The 16,889-nt window shown below is 40.5% G+C and overlaps 1 protein-coding gene across 1 annotated transcript in view; it reads right to left on the minus strand.

Annotated features, from left to right (window-relative positions):
* Positions 1 to 15,984, minus strand: part of RDX (radixin) — a 44,722-nt gene extending 28,738 nt beyond the window's left edge. The window contains exons 1-2 of the mRNA XM_014877629.2: positions 15,728 to 15,984; positions 7,602 to 7,672 (exon numbers count right to left, since the gene is read on the minus strand). Coding sequence (XP_014733115.2) covers positions 7,602 to 7,613 — 12 coding nt within the window. The 5' untranslated portion in view covers positions 7,614 to 7,672; positions 15,728 to 15,984. The remainder of the gene's footprint in view (positions 1 to 7,601; positions 7,673 to 15,727) is intronic.
* Between the last annotated feature and the right edge of the window lie 905 nt (positions 15,985 to 16,889).

The following is a 16,889-nucleotide window of genomic DNA, read 5'->3' on the forward strand; positions in this document are numbered from 1 at the left end:
GTGGAATACTTTGAGAAGTGATTGTCTGGAAAAGAAGACAAGACAAAACATGGAAGGGAGATCTAAGGTGGGGAAAAGAAAACTGCAGAGCAGTCTGTCCTCATGCCACAGATGAAGCTTGAACACTGCTCCCTTCAGTGTCAAGGTAAACACGAGGGGGATATACAAGACGAGTAGCAGGAGCCTGAGGACCTCTAGGTTATAGACTTGCAAACAAGAATGATAGAGGGGGCTTAGCCAACTTTATTGTGTGTGCAAACACTGATAAAGAACAAGAGCTGAAGACTTTGGAGTAAAAGATAGTTGAGTTTTATTGCAAAAAAAAATTAAATAGAGGGTGTGTGTCAGAAAGAGGGAAAAATATGTTTTCTGCAGATTCTCTCAGTCTGTCCATTTCAAGAGAAGAAAAAAAAACCTTTACAGAACATAACTCCTCTTACAAAATAACTAATTTTAAATGATAGGTCTAACTCACTGCCAGTTGCAATAGTTTAAGCATAAGGGATTGCCCCTTAATTACAAAAATTTAATTTTTAAAAATAGTTTTTCTTTTTTAAAAAAAGGAAGCCTTCTTTAGGGCAGTCACAAGTAAGCAAGTTACAAAGAAGGCCAAAAATTAATTTTATTAAATGCCAAAGTGTTCTGTTATATTACAGAACCATTGACAAAACAAGAAGTGTCATAGAAGAACTACAAAGCACAACAAGTTGAAAATGAATTGCAGCAGCAGGCAGCAGAAACTTCTTATATAAATATCCTTACAACAAATGTCATCTACAAATGCAAGAAATACTACCTGAGAGTTTATCCTTCATAAGAACTAGAATACCCAAAGAGTAAAATAATAGCTGTAATACAATACAGCTCTAAATTCTGTCTGCTTCTGGATGTTACTGCCCAAAAAAATCAGAGTGCTCTAGAAGTACAGAGCTTCTACACCTGCAATGGGTACAGAGAGATATTAAGAGTACCTGGCCACTTACACACATTGCAGTAAATGCTTAAGCCTGTAGCATTTCTGTTTATCTCTGAACTTCCAATTAACAGATCACTCATCAGCTAATCAACATTTACAAATTCTAATACGAAGGTTGCATATTAAATAATGGCAATGTTAAAACGTTACCTTCTGTGATACAAATTATTTAAGAAGAGGCAAAGTTAACAGTAGACATTCATTTTCTTTCCTAAGGAATTTGGATTGATTTTGATTTTTGGCATACAAATACCAGGCTTCTACAAACTTGTAACATTGTTTTACACCTTCAATCATTTGTGGGCAGGGAACATAAGGAAGTTACTGTTGTTCAAACTTGAAGACCCCAGAGGTCAACTTATCTAATTCAAATCCTGATCACAGGGTACCCTCTCAACGAAAATTAAACCTCTGGTATCAGTTGCTTTGTCTATAAAATAAAGCTAGCAAACTACATTAACAAGAGTCATAGGAGAAGTTCCCACATCATAAATACGGCAGGGAATTGAGAAAACATAGGCAGAGAAAGAAGGGCCAGGAACTTCAGCAGTGGTCTGCCACTCATGTAACCTCTGCTGGGTATCTGGCTACTTTGAAGCAATTCTCTTTATGCGACATTGGTGACGGGGGAAATTATCTGAACCACAAATTAGGGGGACAGGCACTAATCTGAACCAACTTCACCACAGAAATACGGAAACAGGAAGGAGCTCTTGCAATACTGACAAGAGAAATGCATAAAGGTTTCCTGTAGCAAATATTGGAAGGCTACCACTACACATAACACAAGTTCCATTCAGTGCCTGCTTTTTAAACTTACCCTCACCAGGATCCTACATCTTTGCAACAGAATCTGACAGCTCTCTTCTTCACATAGTTCAGCCAATTCTATCTCAAGTTTACATATTAAATAGAATCACAGAATAGTTTGGCTTGGAAGGGACCATGAAAGGTCATCTAGTTCAAATCCCCTGCAATAAGCACAGACACCTTCCCCCACCCACATCAGGATGCCCAGAGACCCATCCAACGTGACCTTCAAACACTTCCAAGGATGGGGCATCTACCATCTCTCTGGGCAACTGTTGGAGTTTCACCTCCTGCATCATAAAAATTTTCTTATTTATACGTCGTTTGAATCTACATCGTTTTAGTTTGAAACCATTACCCTTGTCTTTGCAACAGGCCCTGATAAAATGTTTGTCCCCATCTGTCTTATAAGCTCCCTTTAAGTACTGAAAGGTCAAAATAAGGTCTCCCCACATTTCTCATTCCTAGGCAGAACTGCCCCAACTCTCTCAGCCTTTCTTCAATAAGGAGGGATGCTCTATTCTGACAACCATTTTTGTGATCCTCCTCTAGACCTGTTTCAACATGGTCTCAACACCATGTCCTCGCTGTGCTGGGCCCCCAGAGCTGATGCAGCACTGCAGGTGGGGTCTCAGCAGAGCAGAGCAGAGGGGCAGAATCCCCTCCCTGGCCCTGATGCCCACCATTGGATGCAGCCCAGGACACCTTTGGCTTTCTGGGCACATTGATAGCTCGTGTCCAACCTCTCACCCACCAGCATCACCAAGTCCTTGTCAGCAGGGTTGCTCTCCATCTGTTCATCCTCCAGCCTGTGTTGACAGTGGGGCATGCCCCAACCAAGGTGGAACACCTTGTACTTTGTCTTTTTGAACCTCAGGAGGTTCACATTGTCCCATTTCTCGAGCTTGTCCAGGTCCTTGGCATCAGCAATAGGCTGAGTTTATCTGTATTTTACCAGACTTGCTTCAGAATTATTAAACACAGCCAAAGGAAGGGAAGAACACACATTAAAGAACTATGCACTGATTATTCTTTGCCAAGGGAGCAACTGATGCTTTGATAACAAATATTGCTAACGGGTTATGAGGATATTTGCCACAGCTCACAAATCCTTATTTATAGAAAAATATTCTGCAGCAAATTATCTATTAAATAATTTATCCAAACCAATAAAGAATACAGTCAATGAACATATCTAGAACAACAAACATCAATGTGCACTTAATAAAAGCATGCACTTCATATAGGAATTATATTTTTATTGCATTCTTTCACCTTTAAGGACTTGAAAAAGTATTTCTACATCATCTTGTAGTACCTAACTTCAACCTTCCACAATTTATGGGTATATTACATGTCACCACATTAACCTTTGAACCTCTCGTCAAACAGATACAATCCATGAAATGTGCACAAATCCTGGCTCTAAGATTCATAATCCAAAACTTACTGCTACTGTACTTCAGTCATCCTTCAGAGATATTAGTTATACCACTTCAGCTTTCATAATGAACTCCAAACTGAGCAGGTAACAATTCTGAGAAAAAAGTCATTTAAAATAACATGGAAATAGTTTCCAGAGGTTTCGATTTTGTTTAATAAATGCAATACAAATTAGTCATCTGCAAAAGCCACAAAAAACAGTCTGATTCATAAGAAAACTGCATACAGAAAAAAAAGTTTGTTTAAAGAGCTTCCTCATACTGGTTCATACATTTACTATCTCAAGTTTGCATATTAAATTGTGTTAGGACTAGCAGTGTATTAGTCCCACTGCTTTACAGACTGCACATATACACACAGCACTCTCTCCATACCAACATCAAAGCAGATATAGGAAGAGGTGAAAGAAAAACTCTATTAAGGAGGTAAAGTAAAAAGGTAAGGATTAAACAGCATTAGGAACAGAAGGCAACAGAATAATTCCAAACAGATTTTACTAATAGATGAATCAAAAGAAAGCTCTCCAAGCTGACATCACTTATCTATTTATACTACAGAAATAAATAATAAATTCGAGCCAAATTCAAATACTGCATTACACAGACTCAAAGATTTTCCTGTAACACCACTGTAGTAAAAAAAACTTATACACTCTTTCAATTCAACCACCTTACAGAAATCAGTTTTATCTTGCAAATATTAGAATTTTAAATCACCATATTATTCCAGAATTTATTTACTCTTCTGAATACACAATATCATAAATTGTTGAATAAACCTTAAAAAAAAAAAATCCTTTTCAGTCTTAGTGACTTTGACATCTCTCATTCCCCAGTGCAATGCTTGCTTTCTTCCATGCCTTGCAGTCTTGTACAAAAGTGCTGCCAATTATCACCAAAACCAAATGATAATTTAACTCCTTCTACACCCTATAAATGTAATATTTTGGTCAATTAAACCTAATCTTCTTAGCATATGAAATGATTAACAGTTATGTAACCCGTGATGTCTAATTTTAGCTTCTATGTTTCTATCTTCGGTGCAGATCTGTGAGAATGCCATACAGCTGAGAAACATTTTGTGTCTATTCTTTTAGAAAGAAAGCACTGAAAATAAGAATCAACAAATATTCTGTTCTTCAGCAAGCTGAGAACTAAGCATACTGAGAACAGCACTTGCAACAGCTCAAATTTTGATTACAGCAGCAAAGATGTAATTAAACAAAGAGGTCATCAGTTTTGTTCAGATAGATCACAACATACTAAATGAAACTAAAATTCACACTGCCAGGGAGAACTGAGAATAGTAAGTCTCTTTTAAAAACAAACTATTTGATTTAGAAGTAGAGTAGATACTGAGTAACAGCTTGAACTGGAAAGCGACTTAGTCACAAACCCAGCCAAAGTGAAGGACTAGACTTTCTACTGAAGCAATCAAAAAAGAAAATGTTTCAAATATGTATATTTTTTCACTCACATATTACTCGAATATCTTAGGACAATATACTAAAGTTACTGTTACCCTTTCAAAACAGCCTTTTCACCCAAGCTATTTAACCTACTAGCCTCTAAGAAAACAAATCCAAAACACATGACCTTTTACTACCACATATAAAAATCATTCACAACGGCATGAAATTTATTTCAGACTGAGACATCCAGGAAAAATGAAAGATGTTTGCTATAAAATTCCAACACGGCAAGACTTGCTACTGGTCTTCATGTTCTTAATTTTGTCTGGAATACTATATAACTTTAACGTGAAAACAAAAAAAGTGAACCCAAAATATATTTAATTGCCTTTTCTGTGGTCGAATGGGTACTGGTTTCATTTAAACTGATCTGTGGCTTATTTATTTGTTATTTTCTCAATTAAAAACATCATCCCAGGAACACATGAAGAATTTATGGTTGTATTGCACAGGTTTACATATTTACAAGACTACCAGACTTTTCTGAAAACTATCAATTGGATCATTACAGCAGAGTCTGTAAAAAGAAAGCCTAAATAGGTCACAGATATACAGAAGAGAGATAAAATAACACTGTCAAAAATCTCACCACTTATGTTAACTGGGTTTTCTTAGCTCTTACCCACAACTATTTCATTCGTTTTCAGGTTAGATGATTTCCAGCAATAAAGCTACACAACACTGACTGTCTTACTGTAACAACTGTCAAAAATAAGCAACAAGGATTTAAAGCATAAATAGTTACTGGACTAGAAGTACTGAACTATGTGGATTGTCCATAAAGACGAGTCTGAAGAGCTCCAGTAAATATCCATAGCAAGAGACTTCCTACTGTCCAGTACCAGCAAATCTGAGCAGAACAGCAAGACTCTTCAAAGAACGTCTGATTCATTAAACATGGCTAGGCTCTTACAGTCTCCAAAGAAGAAAGAAGGGGAAAAAAAAAAAAAACAAGAGGGGAAGGGGGAGGAAAAGAGCTCCAAAGCTATCTATCATTTAAGAAGCAGACAGAAAAAATCTGAGGTTTGATTTTTATAGGTAATACTACTTAACCTTTGGCAAGTGTACTACTTCTTCATTCACTGATTACCAACTATAATTACAGCAACCTGCAGTTTACAGGAAGACACTGAGAAATGTAATCAATTTAATTTCATTTATAATGGCTCCTTTCACTTGGCTTCCTTCTAGAATTTCACATGCACCTACATCATCAAGAGACACATGAACTCTTTATAAAAAGCCCCTTATTAAAAAAAAAATTATCTTTGGCACAAGACCAGCTTCTTTGCCAAGATCTGGTAGCTAATATCCATTATCAGGGTGGATTGTACACTCTTTCAACACCACTGCAATCTCAGTTCTAAGGATATTGCTTCCCTCATGAACAACCCTAAAATTCTTATTTCCTTCAATTTTCTCTGGTCCTTAAAATAGAGGGAACCCTGCCTGCCTAAATTTCATGCTTCCAGTCCAGAATTCAAAAGAAGTTACCTCACCAAGGCTTTTTTTTTCCTAGTCACCACCTCTGTGGCTCCATGGCTCTTCAGCTGCATGGAGCTGAAGGCCTCAGAAACCACATGAGCTCACAGTGACTTTTTGCCTCATTCTTAAAACACAGTATTCCAAAGGCAGTACTTAATTCTCACAGCCAGCACTCAAACAGGTCAGAAAACAGTATTCTGCTAATTCATTTTCCTGCCCTTTATAACGCAGCTTTCTGTCACCAATAAGCAGGATACAGACAGCTACTTCCAGCTGGAGAAAGTGGCAAGATACTGTCCCTAATCCACTGGCAGGAAGAGAAGAAATTACAGAAACAAGGTATGGCCATAATTGGTCATCAGCCCAACTGCAAAGCTCAGAACAGACCTTCAAGCCCTTAGCCCCATGCTCACATAATTCACTGAGCTGTACCAGTTCCAAATACTGGCACACAACACAGATTATTTACAGGGGTAATTTCTCATTAATTGCAAAAACCTTTCATATACCTTCATACAGGGATGTAGGTGTGTATACACATGCACATTGACACATTTATTCTTAGCAATAGACCTGCCCTGCTCCTAATCTGCTACTAAAATGAAACATCAGTAAACAAAGAATGCCTGAAGGCTCTTACATAAACCAACTGAGTTGAGCAGAAATAATCTGACAATTCAGTTCCATTTCTGAATGCTTTGCTCACTGGATAAAAGTGGAAGAGACAAGTAAAAGTCCTTTAACACAACAGATGAAATCCTAAGCTAGCAATATAACATTAACAGAAAAAGAATCAATCTACTGAATCATTTTCTCCTCGAAGACTTCTAGAATTATTATCAAAACAAAAGCTGGAGATCTTTTTCTCCCCTTGGTACAAAGTGGATGAACCCTTACCTTAGCTGAAGTGAGAGAAACAGGAGATCACAAACATTGCTTATTTCCACCCTTCAAAACTTAATTTCTACGTGATATTCTCTACCATAGTAAAACTACTATCTAACTTAGTGCAGACACTTTACACATGTTCTGTCTTCCCCTGCCAAATCCTGCAGCAAACCCTTCCACTGATTCTCACAGGCACTGAGTCAGGCTCAAATTATGCCTCCAATAATTACTGTAAGTCAGTTCATCTCAAAGTCAACAATTCCTGAAAAGTCATTCCTCCTGCCAGCCAAATGGGCTCCAAGTACTGCTCCCATTCCCAATTATCCTCCATGCAACTTGCAGTACCAAGCTTTGTTGAGCTTTTTTTCCACACATTGGTACTAAACTGTCTCAACTTCAATTGCACATGATCAAATCTTATAAAATCTAGAAAGGTCAGAGTCAAAACATCTATAACAGTTATAAGATTATCTCTCTAAAATGTAAAAACCTTCCTAGATTTTAGATGAATATAAACCTGCTACTTACTGGTTTCGGCATTTTTCTTGTTTTCTGCAGTCTCTTGTCCACTTAAATCTTCCAAAAACTCTTTGTCCCCTCTGCCAAAAACAAAATTTAAATGATTCTTTTTAAGTTAATCAAAACTTAATCACAGTAAATAGTACAAATTTCTATACAAGTAAGCAAGTGCTCTACATATACAAAACACACTTCTCAGTGGGTGACATATAGAAAGAAAAACTAATTTAGCCAGTGCCAGAATCTACAGATGTCCAAGCAGTAACATCCTCCCTCCTTTCTGTAGAACCTTTACGCAGAAATGTTAAAATAAAGAGACAACAGTTCCCCAAGTGCTACAAATTCTTTTAAAGGGTCTGTTACCATACGTTATCTACTGTTAAAAACCTCTAACATTATTTACAAGAAACATCATGAAGACAAAAAAATAAACCCTTTAACAATTTTAAAGCATCAAAACTGTATTTCCTGACTATAAAATAATTTCTTTCTCACAGCAAAGGAATGATAGTCAATTTTCCCAAATGAAAAGAAATTCCTACCAACACAGCATAAAAAAGGAAGAAAACTTGCTGTGCTTAAAACAACAGAGCTTTTTTCTTTTTAAGCAGAAAACTGTAAGTTATGTCTACTGTCTATGTGGTAATAAAAGTATTCACTACTGCATTCTGTTCCAAAAAAGTTTTTTTATGCCTTGAAAAATATGTTTGCAACGCTATTGGTAGATATCATCCTACTTCCTTTTCAATTCCTTCTAACTCAGAAAGAGCAAGCAGCGTAGTCATCTTCCTGCACACATTTACAGTAATGACTTCCACAAATCAGACTGCTGCTGGTTTCCAAGGAGCATCAAAGACTGCATTGCCTTCAAAAATAGTATTAACCGGAATTACACTTACACTAAGAAAAATGCATATGACATGCTAGTCAGAATAATCTGAGATTTCAGTATTATAACTCCACAGCTGCAACAGATGAATAAAATCTTCAGAAATGCTTAAAAGAAAAATAAGAGAAAAACAGAATACTTGAGAGCAACCCAGTTATCAAAAACAAGCTTTTGTATAACTGATCTTTCAAAAAGAAAAATAAAAAAATAAAGGATTTTAATATAAAAATTACAAAAGTTAATTTTCCTTGCTTCCTGGCAATAAAAAGACAATAAATATTAGAAATATTTGCTCAGCAATTTAAGGTGCACTAGCACGTTATTTTTTATTTCTTCTTCTAATCTGTAGAGATATGTTTGAAAAGAGGGACTTAAAAAACAAGGGATAAAACAGAATTTAAGAAGCATAAACGTTGTTGGCTGACAAAGAAAACAAATTCTAAGACTAAGGATTACAGAAAGCGATCTAATGGCATAGTTCAGATATGGAACAAAATTGTGTTTAACAGAAAATCAGCCTGAAAACATTAAAACACAATCTTCAAGTTGCATTCATTATGCTATAACTAATCCAGCCCAACTCTAGAGGTATAATACTCTATGCCTAGCATACAGACAATTACATTCCAGCTGATTTTTTTTAATTACAGAAGATACTCTCGAGAGCTGGACAGTATCAGTAGTGTCCCAAATGCAGACTCTCTGCCTGACGTGCAGTGCCAATTTACACACTGAGCCGAGGCATTTCCATTTCTTTATTCTGATCTGCACAGAGCAGGGAGCTGGGTGGGAGCCCACAAGGGCTGGCACCCCAATCATCCAAGCTTTACACCTTTCATACTTTTCAGCAACCAAAGAAATCACTGTCTATTGGCTACAGGTTCCATGGCTCTCTTCTTGATCAACATTCTACCTTCTAAGGTTCAATGAATCTCTTGCTTTTCCTGCCAATCATGCCACATGCTCAGCCATTCCCCTATGGAGTCGTGGGCTTAGGGAGTCAGTGGGCACTGAGTCGTGGTCACAGTCACCCCCTGCCAGAATTACCTTTTCTCCACTTGGAGCTGATTCAGCACAGTTGCTGAGTTGGCTTTGTTTGTTTCTTCCTTAACTTGGGAGTTCTGCCAAATGTCCTTGTGGCTCATGAATTCTGCATTCCCTGTGCCCTCTATCAATGGGCCATCCTTCTTCCCAAACTTTGCTAACTTTCCCCTGGTTCTGGGATGGTTGAAGAGTGTCAAGCCCTAGACCTTAACAAGGCAATTCTACCGACAAGTCACTTGTCTTTCAAATACCTGGACATCAGCAGTAAGACTACTGTCCTAAGATACTGTTCAATATATTCTTGAACATTATAAATACACTTGTCCTTTATTCCTCACAAAAGCTTCCTGGGGAGGAAAAAAAATTGGCTTTTGATAAAAATTCAACAGCATGTTTCCCTTTCAGAGAAGAGAATGCCTCTTCTCCCTTCTTTCCCTAATGAACGCCTTGGAAAAATACAAGAGAATAACAGAAACCAAAACAAGCTTGGCTCTAATATGTGCTAACAGTTAGCAGGATTCTGAGCTGTAGTAATCCCTGTGCTCACCTCTGACAGCAGAGGCTCAATGCTTGAGAAACTGAAGGCAGATTGAAGCCCTAGAGTTACACTCCTTTAATTAACGATGCAAAAGCTAAATTAGATTCTCATCCACCATTTTGTAAGCATGCCAACTCAACAGTACCAAAAGGAACAGAAAGTAGTACAGCTACTTTCCTGTGCCTTTAGTTACACAGCACTGAAAAGAAGGGGTATGGTAAGATGACTGATAAGAGAGTCCAGTCTCCAGGAGAGCAATGGCAGCACATGGCACAGGACCAAGATCTGTGCTATCAAATTATTCCTTTCTGAGGTCTAAGAGACAGCACGTCTAGCAATTTCTACAATGAATGTCATACATTTTATCACTACAAATTCATTCATAAACATGCCCCAGATTTTTGCTTTGGGATTTACTCAAACATTTTGTTATAAATTATTTATTTGAAAACTTACTTTAAAACCTTAAGGTAACTTTCAAAATCAGAAACGTGACTACAGAGTTTTACAGGTTAATCCTACATCATCAAACCACAATTGGGAGACATGTTTGCAAGAGAACAAAGTTATCAGCAAAAAGCATGAATCCTCTTATGTAAAACTCAACAAAAATTAAGTCTCACTCTTAGTCCCACAGATTCCATGGGTCTGAGAAATTATCACAGTAAATGAGTAATAGGAAAAAAAATTCTATGCAAAACAAAGAGCACACAATATATTTTTTGTTGACGTGTTTGCTTGTAACATCTTTTACTAAATAAAACAAAAAATTATATAATTTCTTTTTAAAAAAATCACTCAAATATAAATTTATAGCCAACTATGCTGAATTTATTTCTGGTATTTTCATTTTATATATAATACAAAAAACAGCCTGTGTCAGCCTGACTATGCTTTCATATTTAAAACGTAGTGCAAGTTTGAAACAGTACACAAAACATTCACATAAAAACATTGTAACTATTATATGTATATACAAATAAGGAAGTTCACAGATCTTAAAACTGCCCATATTGACATCAAATAAGCACTGAATAAAAACCAAAAATCGCCCTTTCTTTCCCAATTATTGGCACCAGCTAACATTAAAACAAAAAAAAGCATGAGGGAAACACTGTGCCAAAAGAAACCAAAAACTGCAGCCAGCCAAAATATTGTGTATCTCCACTGTTATTACTGGGGTGTCAGATCATTTTTGCTACTAATACCACTTCAGATAAATTTATATTCAGCAGATGCAAAATTTTTAACTTCGAAGAAACTAATTATTTATAGTTACTTTTATCTTAACACTCCTAAGAAATGGCATTGCAAATAGTGATAAAAACCCAAGCCAACAGCAAAGACCCGAGTCAGCTGGGATTGGGAATGATATTCCTTTTGATTTCTGCATTCTGAAACCAGCTCGTGACCTACTAGGCAAAAGGCTCATCACTTCAGCATTTAAAATCCTAAAGGAAGGACTCTTCCAAGTCAGGATTAACACGATTGTGACTTTGCAGACTTCCTATTGCTACAATACTCAGGACCTTCAGGAGCGTATGCAGTGATCTGGACTCTGGACCAAATCAACAAAAGTGTCAGCAGGCTCCACATCCCAAACAGATAAAAAAGTCATCCAGAACATCAAGAGCTCTCTTGAAATGAAAAGCTACGATTTCAATTCAAGTTTCGCTAACTACAAGGCAGTTGAGATTTTTAAATCAGTATCATCTATGTTTCCAGCTATGCCACAGAAAGCAACAAATAAAGCAATTGTTGAAAGATGACAATGAAAGCTTTCTTCGGAAAATTATGGTGCATAAAATGCCTGATGCCAAAATTCTGTCAATTTATGCAGCAGCTGTTATCAAAAGAAACATTCATACACATAGCCATGGGTCTGAGGTCAGGTGAGGATGGGATAACAAGCAGAAAGCTCCAGCAGGATGCTTGGCTGGTAGAGGAGCAACACTCAAAAATAGAATCCCTAAATGACAGCTTAGGGCCTTCTCTCAGAAGCAGTCCCTCCAGCAGCATCACTCCTAAGCTTGAGCAAGAGATTTACCATCTATTTCCTTAAATACCCAATAGATAGATGTCAGGGACCACAGAACTTTACCCACAGCAATACAACTAACTTGCTCATTAACAGAAACTTATTCAAAATTAATATACTTCTTTTTTTTGAAGTCTTATTCCATTCCATTTGTGGTACCTAAAAGTTTTAGATTTTTGTGAGGGAAGCAATAGGCAACTGAGGCCATTGGACCTGACTAACTAGTCTCAGATTTCTACAAAATTGTCTCTCCACTCCAAAGCAGTCTGTGAATGTCTGCAGGGCAATCATCTTTCACACTAACAGCTCCCTAATGACACACTTGCCGCAATCCAATAACGAAGTTCATTTGCCACAGACTTTACTTCTGCATACATCTTCTTCAGACGGACAGAGCAACCACCTACACAGTTGTCTGCAATATAAGCAAACCAGGGCAGGAACTAAAACGAGCCATTTACCTCACAGAGGAAAAAAAAAACAAAAAAAAAAACCAAACAAAAAAAAGCCCCCCACCAAACAAAAAAAAAAAAACAACAAAAACAAACAAACAAAAAAACCCCTAAATTGCACACTTATTATGCAAAAATTGAAATTTGACCACTGCTTGATATCACATATAGAGTTTTACATGCCAACTTTTTTTTATGTACTGTATCTTTCCCTTCTTAAAACCACCATTTCCCCCAACCCTCCCTCCTCTGAAACACCCAAAATAGGCTTGCTGTCTCTGAAAAACAGAACTGGTAAAATGTATTCAATGTATTTTGAAGAGTGAAGTATTTCTTCTAAACTGGACTTCCTGTGAACTTCAGAAGTAAAATGAAATCCTGGCAGTTGCCAACACAGTATTCAACTAAAAGCAACTTCATAGCAGTCAAAGAATATTTGTGCACTACTTGCAGTTTTGCCAGTTAATAAACTGGTATGTTTTAGACGTGCTACACGATTTACATACACTTAATATTTATTGATTTAGTAACCTTAACTTCAAGTACCCACAAATGCACTACAGGAAATAATTCAAAGATTCTGAAGAGTATAACAATGATAGAATAGCCAATCTTACCATGTACATTGGGTGCACCATCAAAAATGGAAATCATGAATGCAAATTCATGGAAGTACTGTTGCTTCCAAGTGCAGTAATCCTTTCTCTAAACATACAGTTAGCAAAGAAGTAGGACATGTACCCAGAATTTTGGGTACAACTCATCTCAAAGTGAAGTATTCTATTTTCTGAACGACGCTGTTAAGTCTCTTACAACTAGTTCCATAAAATAAAAAGAAACCTATGAACTGGCCATTCGTATCATTCTCCATATAAACTAGCTAGAATTGTCAAATTGCAATGTTCTAGTGTAAAGATTATTAACTGCCTTTTGGAACAATGTCATATTTCTTTTTCTTTGTACTACATGACTTGAAGGTTTTACTTCACAGAGTGATTAATAAATACCTAAAATAGAAAGGAAAAAAAATATTTTTAAAATCCAAAGTACAGCTAAGTATTAACCTACAGGTAAAGTTAGCCAACAAATGAAGTTCTTCAGTGTTAAAAGGAAAGAGTTTACCTAGGCTCCTCCAGCTCTGGAGTGAACTTGCTGAGCATGCAGGATACACTGGGTGCTCCTTTAATGGATCAGTATCTTTCTACAATCAGTTCTTTCTCCAGAAGTTTGTATAAAGCTTTGTTTACATTTACAAACTTGAAAATCCTCCCTTTCCTCTACTCCCACAGCCTTCTAATGCAATATAAAGCGATAGGAAAGCTTTGATGTATTTAACACATCCAACAGAAAGACATAATGCTTTCAATAACTTTCCTCTTCACCTCTGCCAACAGAGACAACCCATCTCAAAAAGCAGAGCAAGGCTCCTGAAGAAGAAAGGTGGTTCACCTATCCTGGCAAAGACTTTGCCAAGAACTGCCTTCTCACATCAAAACATCTACATGTCTTACCCTCCTGGTTTTGCAGCTTGTAGGTGGATCTAAATCCTCACTCTCTTTACAGCTTTACCCAATTTTCTGTGAGACAACCTTCTTCTGGCAGTACTATTACCATCAAGCCCTGCAATGCTCTCTGCTGCAATAGCAGAAACAGTATGAGAACTCTTTCTGTCACCTCTATACATATTTTTACACTTTTTCTTTGAGTCAGCACTCAGTGAAAACTCTCTGGACAGCTCCAGACATGTCACACCATGTCATTTTTTCATGCATTTTTCTAATGCTGTTTCGCTTTTGCTCTCTAATTTCCCAACTTCCCAACCTAATAGAACAACTGTGTCACCTCAGTACAAAGCTTGGAAACAAGCCACTGCCTTGCAATTGCCATTTGCTGGGAGGCTGCTTATCTGGGAACATTGCACTGACTCGCAGTTTATTTTTCTCACAGTCCCCCTTCTGCTAAATCAATAGATCAATAGAGACAAGTTTATAATTCAGGAAACAGTTAGTACTTGTCCCATCTTTAACGATTAAAAAACAACTTCATCGCAGTAGCCATAATGTTACAGTACACCGACTCCACATCTTTCCTGGGAGCACACGTTGCCCAGCAGCACTGTGCCAGCGCACCGAGAGCTGACAGCGACAACCGCATTCCCACAATCTCCTCCATGTGCGAGGTGCGGTGCAGGCACACGCAGCCCCAGAAACGCTCCCGTGGCACAGACACGGCCACAGGCGTCTCCGATGGAAACAAACCGCAGGGACATACAGGGATTCATCTGAAGCCTGAGACACGAACCAGCCACAGAGAGAGAACTACTTAAAACTCAGAAATGCCCCTCCCGCAACTTAGTTTTTAAAAATGCACTCTTTTAAAAAAGCCTGTACCAGAAAGAGGAACACGAAATACTTGTCTAGGGTGTTACACAGACTGGAAAAGACAGCTTAATAGCACCTTACAACTAAAGTGATTAGTTGTGTTGGCATGGAGTCCAAAGAGTTAGGTTTTTTTTTTCGTGGTCAGATTTAGAAACTGACAAAAGACAAGTGAATTCCACAAAGTTGAAACTAAAACCCCTTATCTGCGCTAAACTTTAAGCGACGAGGTTAATTACAAATGCCCACGACTTGTACAAAACATTAATCCATTCAAAAAAACAATACACAAAGGCTCATTCAGGGCCGCTGCGCCCATTACGTCGGTCAATGCTTAAGGACTCTTAAAAACGCGCATTTGTCGAAAACAATAGACAGCAACAGATGCTCCACAGCACTTGTTTATGAAGTAATTCCTTATTATTCTCCCACACCGCCGCACTCAGCTGGCCCGACCCGACTGCCACATGTCTACTACGGTGTAACCTCCAGAGCCGCGCCGCTCGGGGACATGAATAATGCAGCGGAGGCTGCGCGGGCACGCCGGGGGCGCGCTCCCGGGGCTCCCCGACGGAGCGGGGCGAGCCGGGGGGCGGCGAGCCGGGTCCCGGTCCCGGGCGGAGGCGGTGCCCCGCACACGAGCGGCGCGGTGCCGCGCTCCCGCCACCGCAACAAGTCGCCCGGTACCCCCCGCCCACCGAGGGCTGCGGGCAGGCTCTCGCCTCGGGCTACCACCCCCGCGCCGCCCCCCCCGGCAGCCTCCCGCACGCCGCTCGCCTCAGCGCCCCCGCCTCACCTGGGACTCCGCTCCCTCCGCGGCGCCGAGCTGAGGAGGGGGACGAGCCCCCGGGGCAGGGTGCTTGGGGCGCGGCGCTCTCTGCTCCTGGCGGGGCGGTGTGTCCCCCCCCGCCACCCCCTCGCAGCGGGGCAGGAGGCGTTGTGGGGGCGCCCCGCGCTGCTCGCCGGGGATGCGGCGCGGAGCGCGGCGGGCGCTGTGACAGCTCCGCAATATGGCGGCCGCCGCCGCCGTTCGGATTTTCCCCCCTATCAGATGTGGCTCCTGCGCGCGCACCGCGCACGCGCGGCGCGGGCGGGCGGGCATGCGCGGCGCGCGGCGCGAAGCCGCTGCCCGGAGGGGCGCGGGGGCGGCGGCCGCGAGGGGTTCCCGTGAGGGGAGGGGAAGGGAAGGCTCGGGGACCGCGGCTCCTGGCGGGGGAAGGCGACGGAGCTCCCGTGAGGGGAGAGCGGCGAACGCTCGCCTTCTGAGGCGGTGGCCGCTCCGTAGGAAGGTCCGCGCCCCTCTGCGCGCTCCGGCGGAGCTGGTGCTCAGGGAGCCCGCGCAGCCCACCCGAGCGCAGCTCTGCCCGCGTTATGTGAGCCTATGGCAGCTGCTCCGGCGGCAGGGCTGCCCTCCAGGAGCCCTCTGCTCGCTTGCGCGGGGAGGGGATGAGGTGAAGCAGCTCTCCCGTTAGCGCGGGCGGGCGGGAAAGGAAGACCTCAAAAAAGGCTTGAGCCAGGGAGGGGGAGTTGGCGGCCTGCTTTTTCTTTTTTTTTTCTTTCCCATCCAAAGCCCCGCCAGGCGTAGTGCCGCCTTTTTGGCAGGCGTGTGCTGTATGCTCCGGGGCGCGGTGGGAGGCCGGGTGTCTCGCCAGATAGAGCGGCTCGGAGCTGGCGACGCCACCAGCCCCGGGGTGCGGCGGGCAGGAGCGGGGTGAGTGGTGAGCCAGGGGCTGGAAGAGTCGAGCTGTAATGGCTCATGAGAGCAGGGATGCCTTCAGGGAAAGAGCATGGAATGCAGTCCGAGCGGAGAGCACTGATCCTCTGCTCCGTATTATCGCAATGATGGGCATTCTCTTTTCATCACTCAGTCGTGTGAAACAGTTACGCTGGTGGATAGGTTCACACCTTTTTGTGATTTTTATTTTTTTTTAATACAGTCCCAATGGGAATGTAGAAGA

The sequence above is a fragment of the Sturnus vulgaris genome, chromosome 2 (genome assembly GCF_052056855.1).
Source record: "Sturnus vulgaris isolate bStuVul1 chromosome 2, bStuVul1.hap1, whole genome shotgun sequence".
Classification (NCBI taxonomy): Eukaryota; Metazoa; Chordata; class Aves; order Passeriformes; family Sturnidae; genus Sturnus; species Sturnus vulgaris.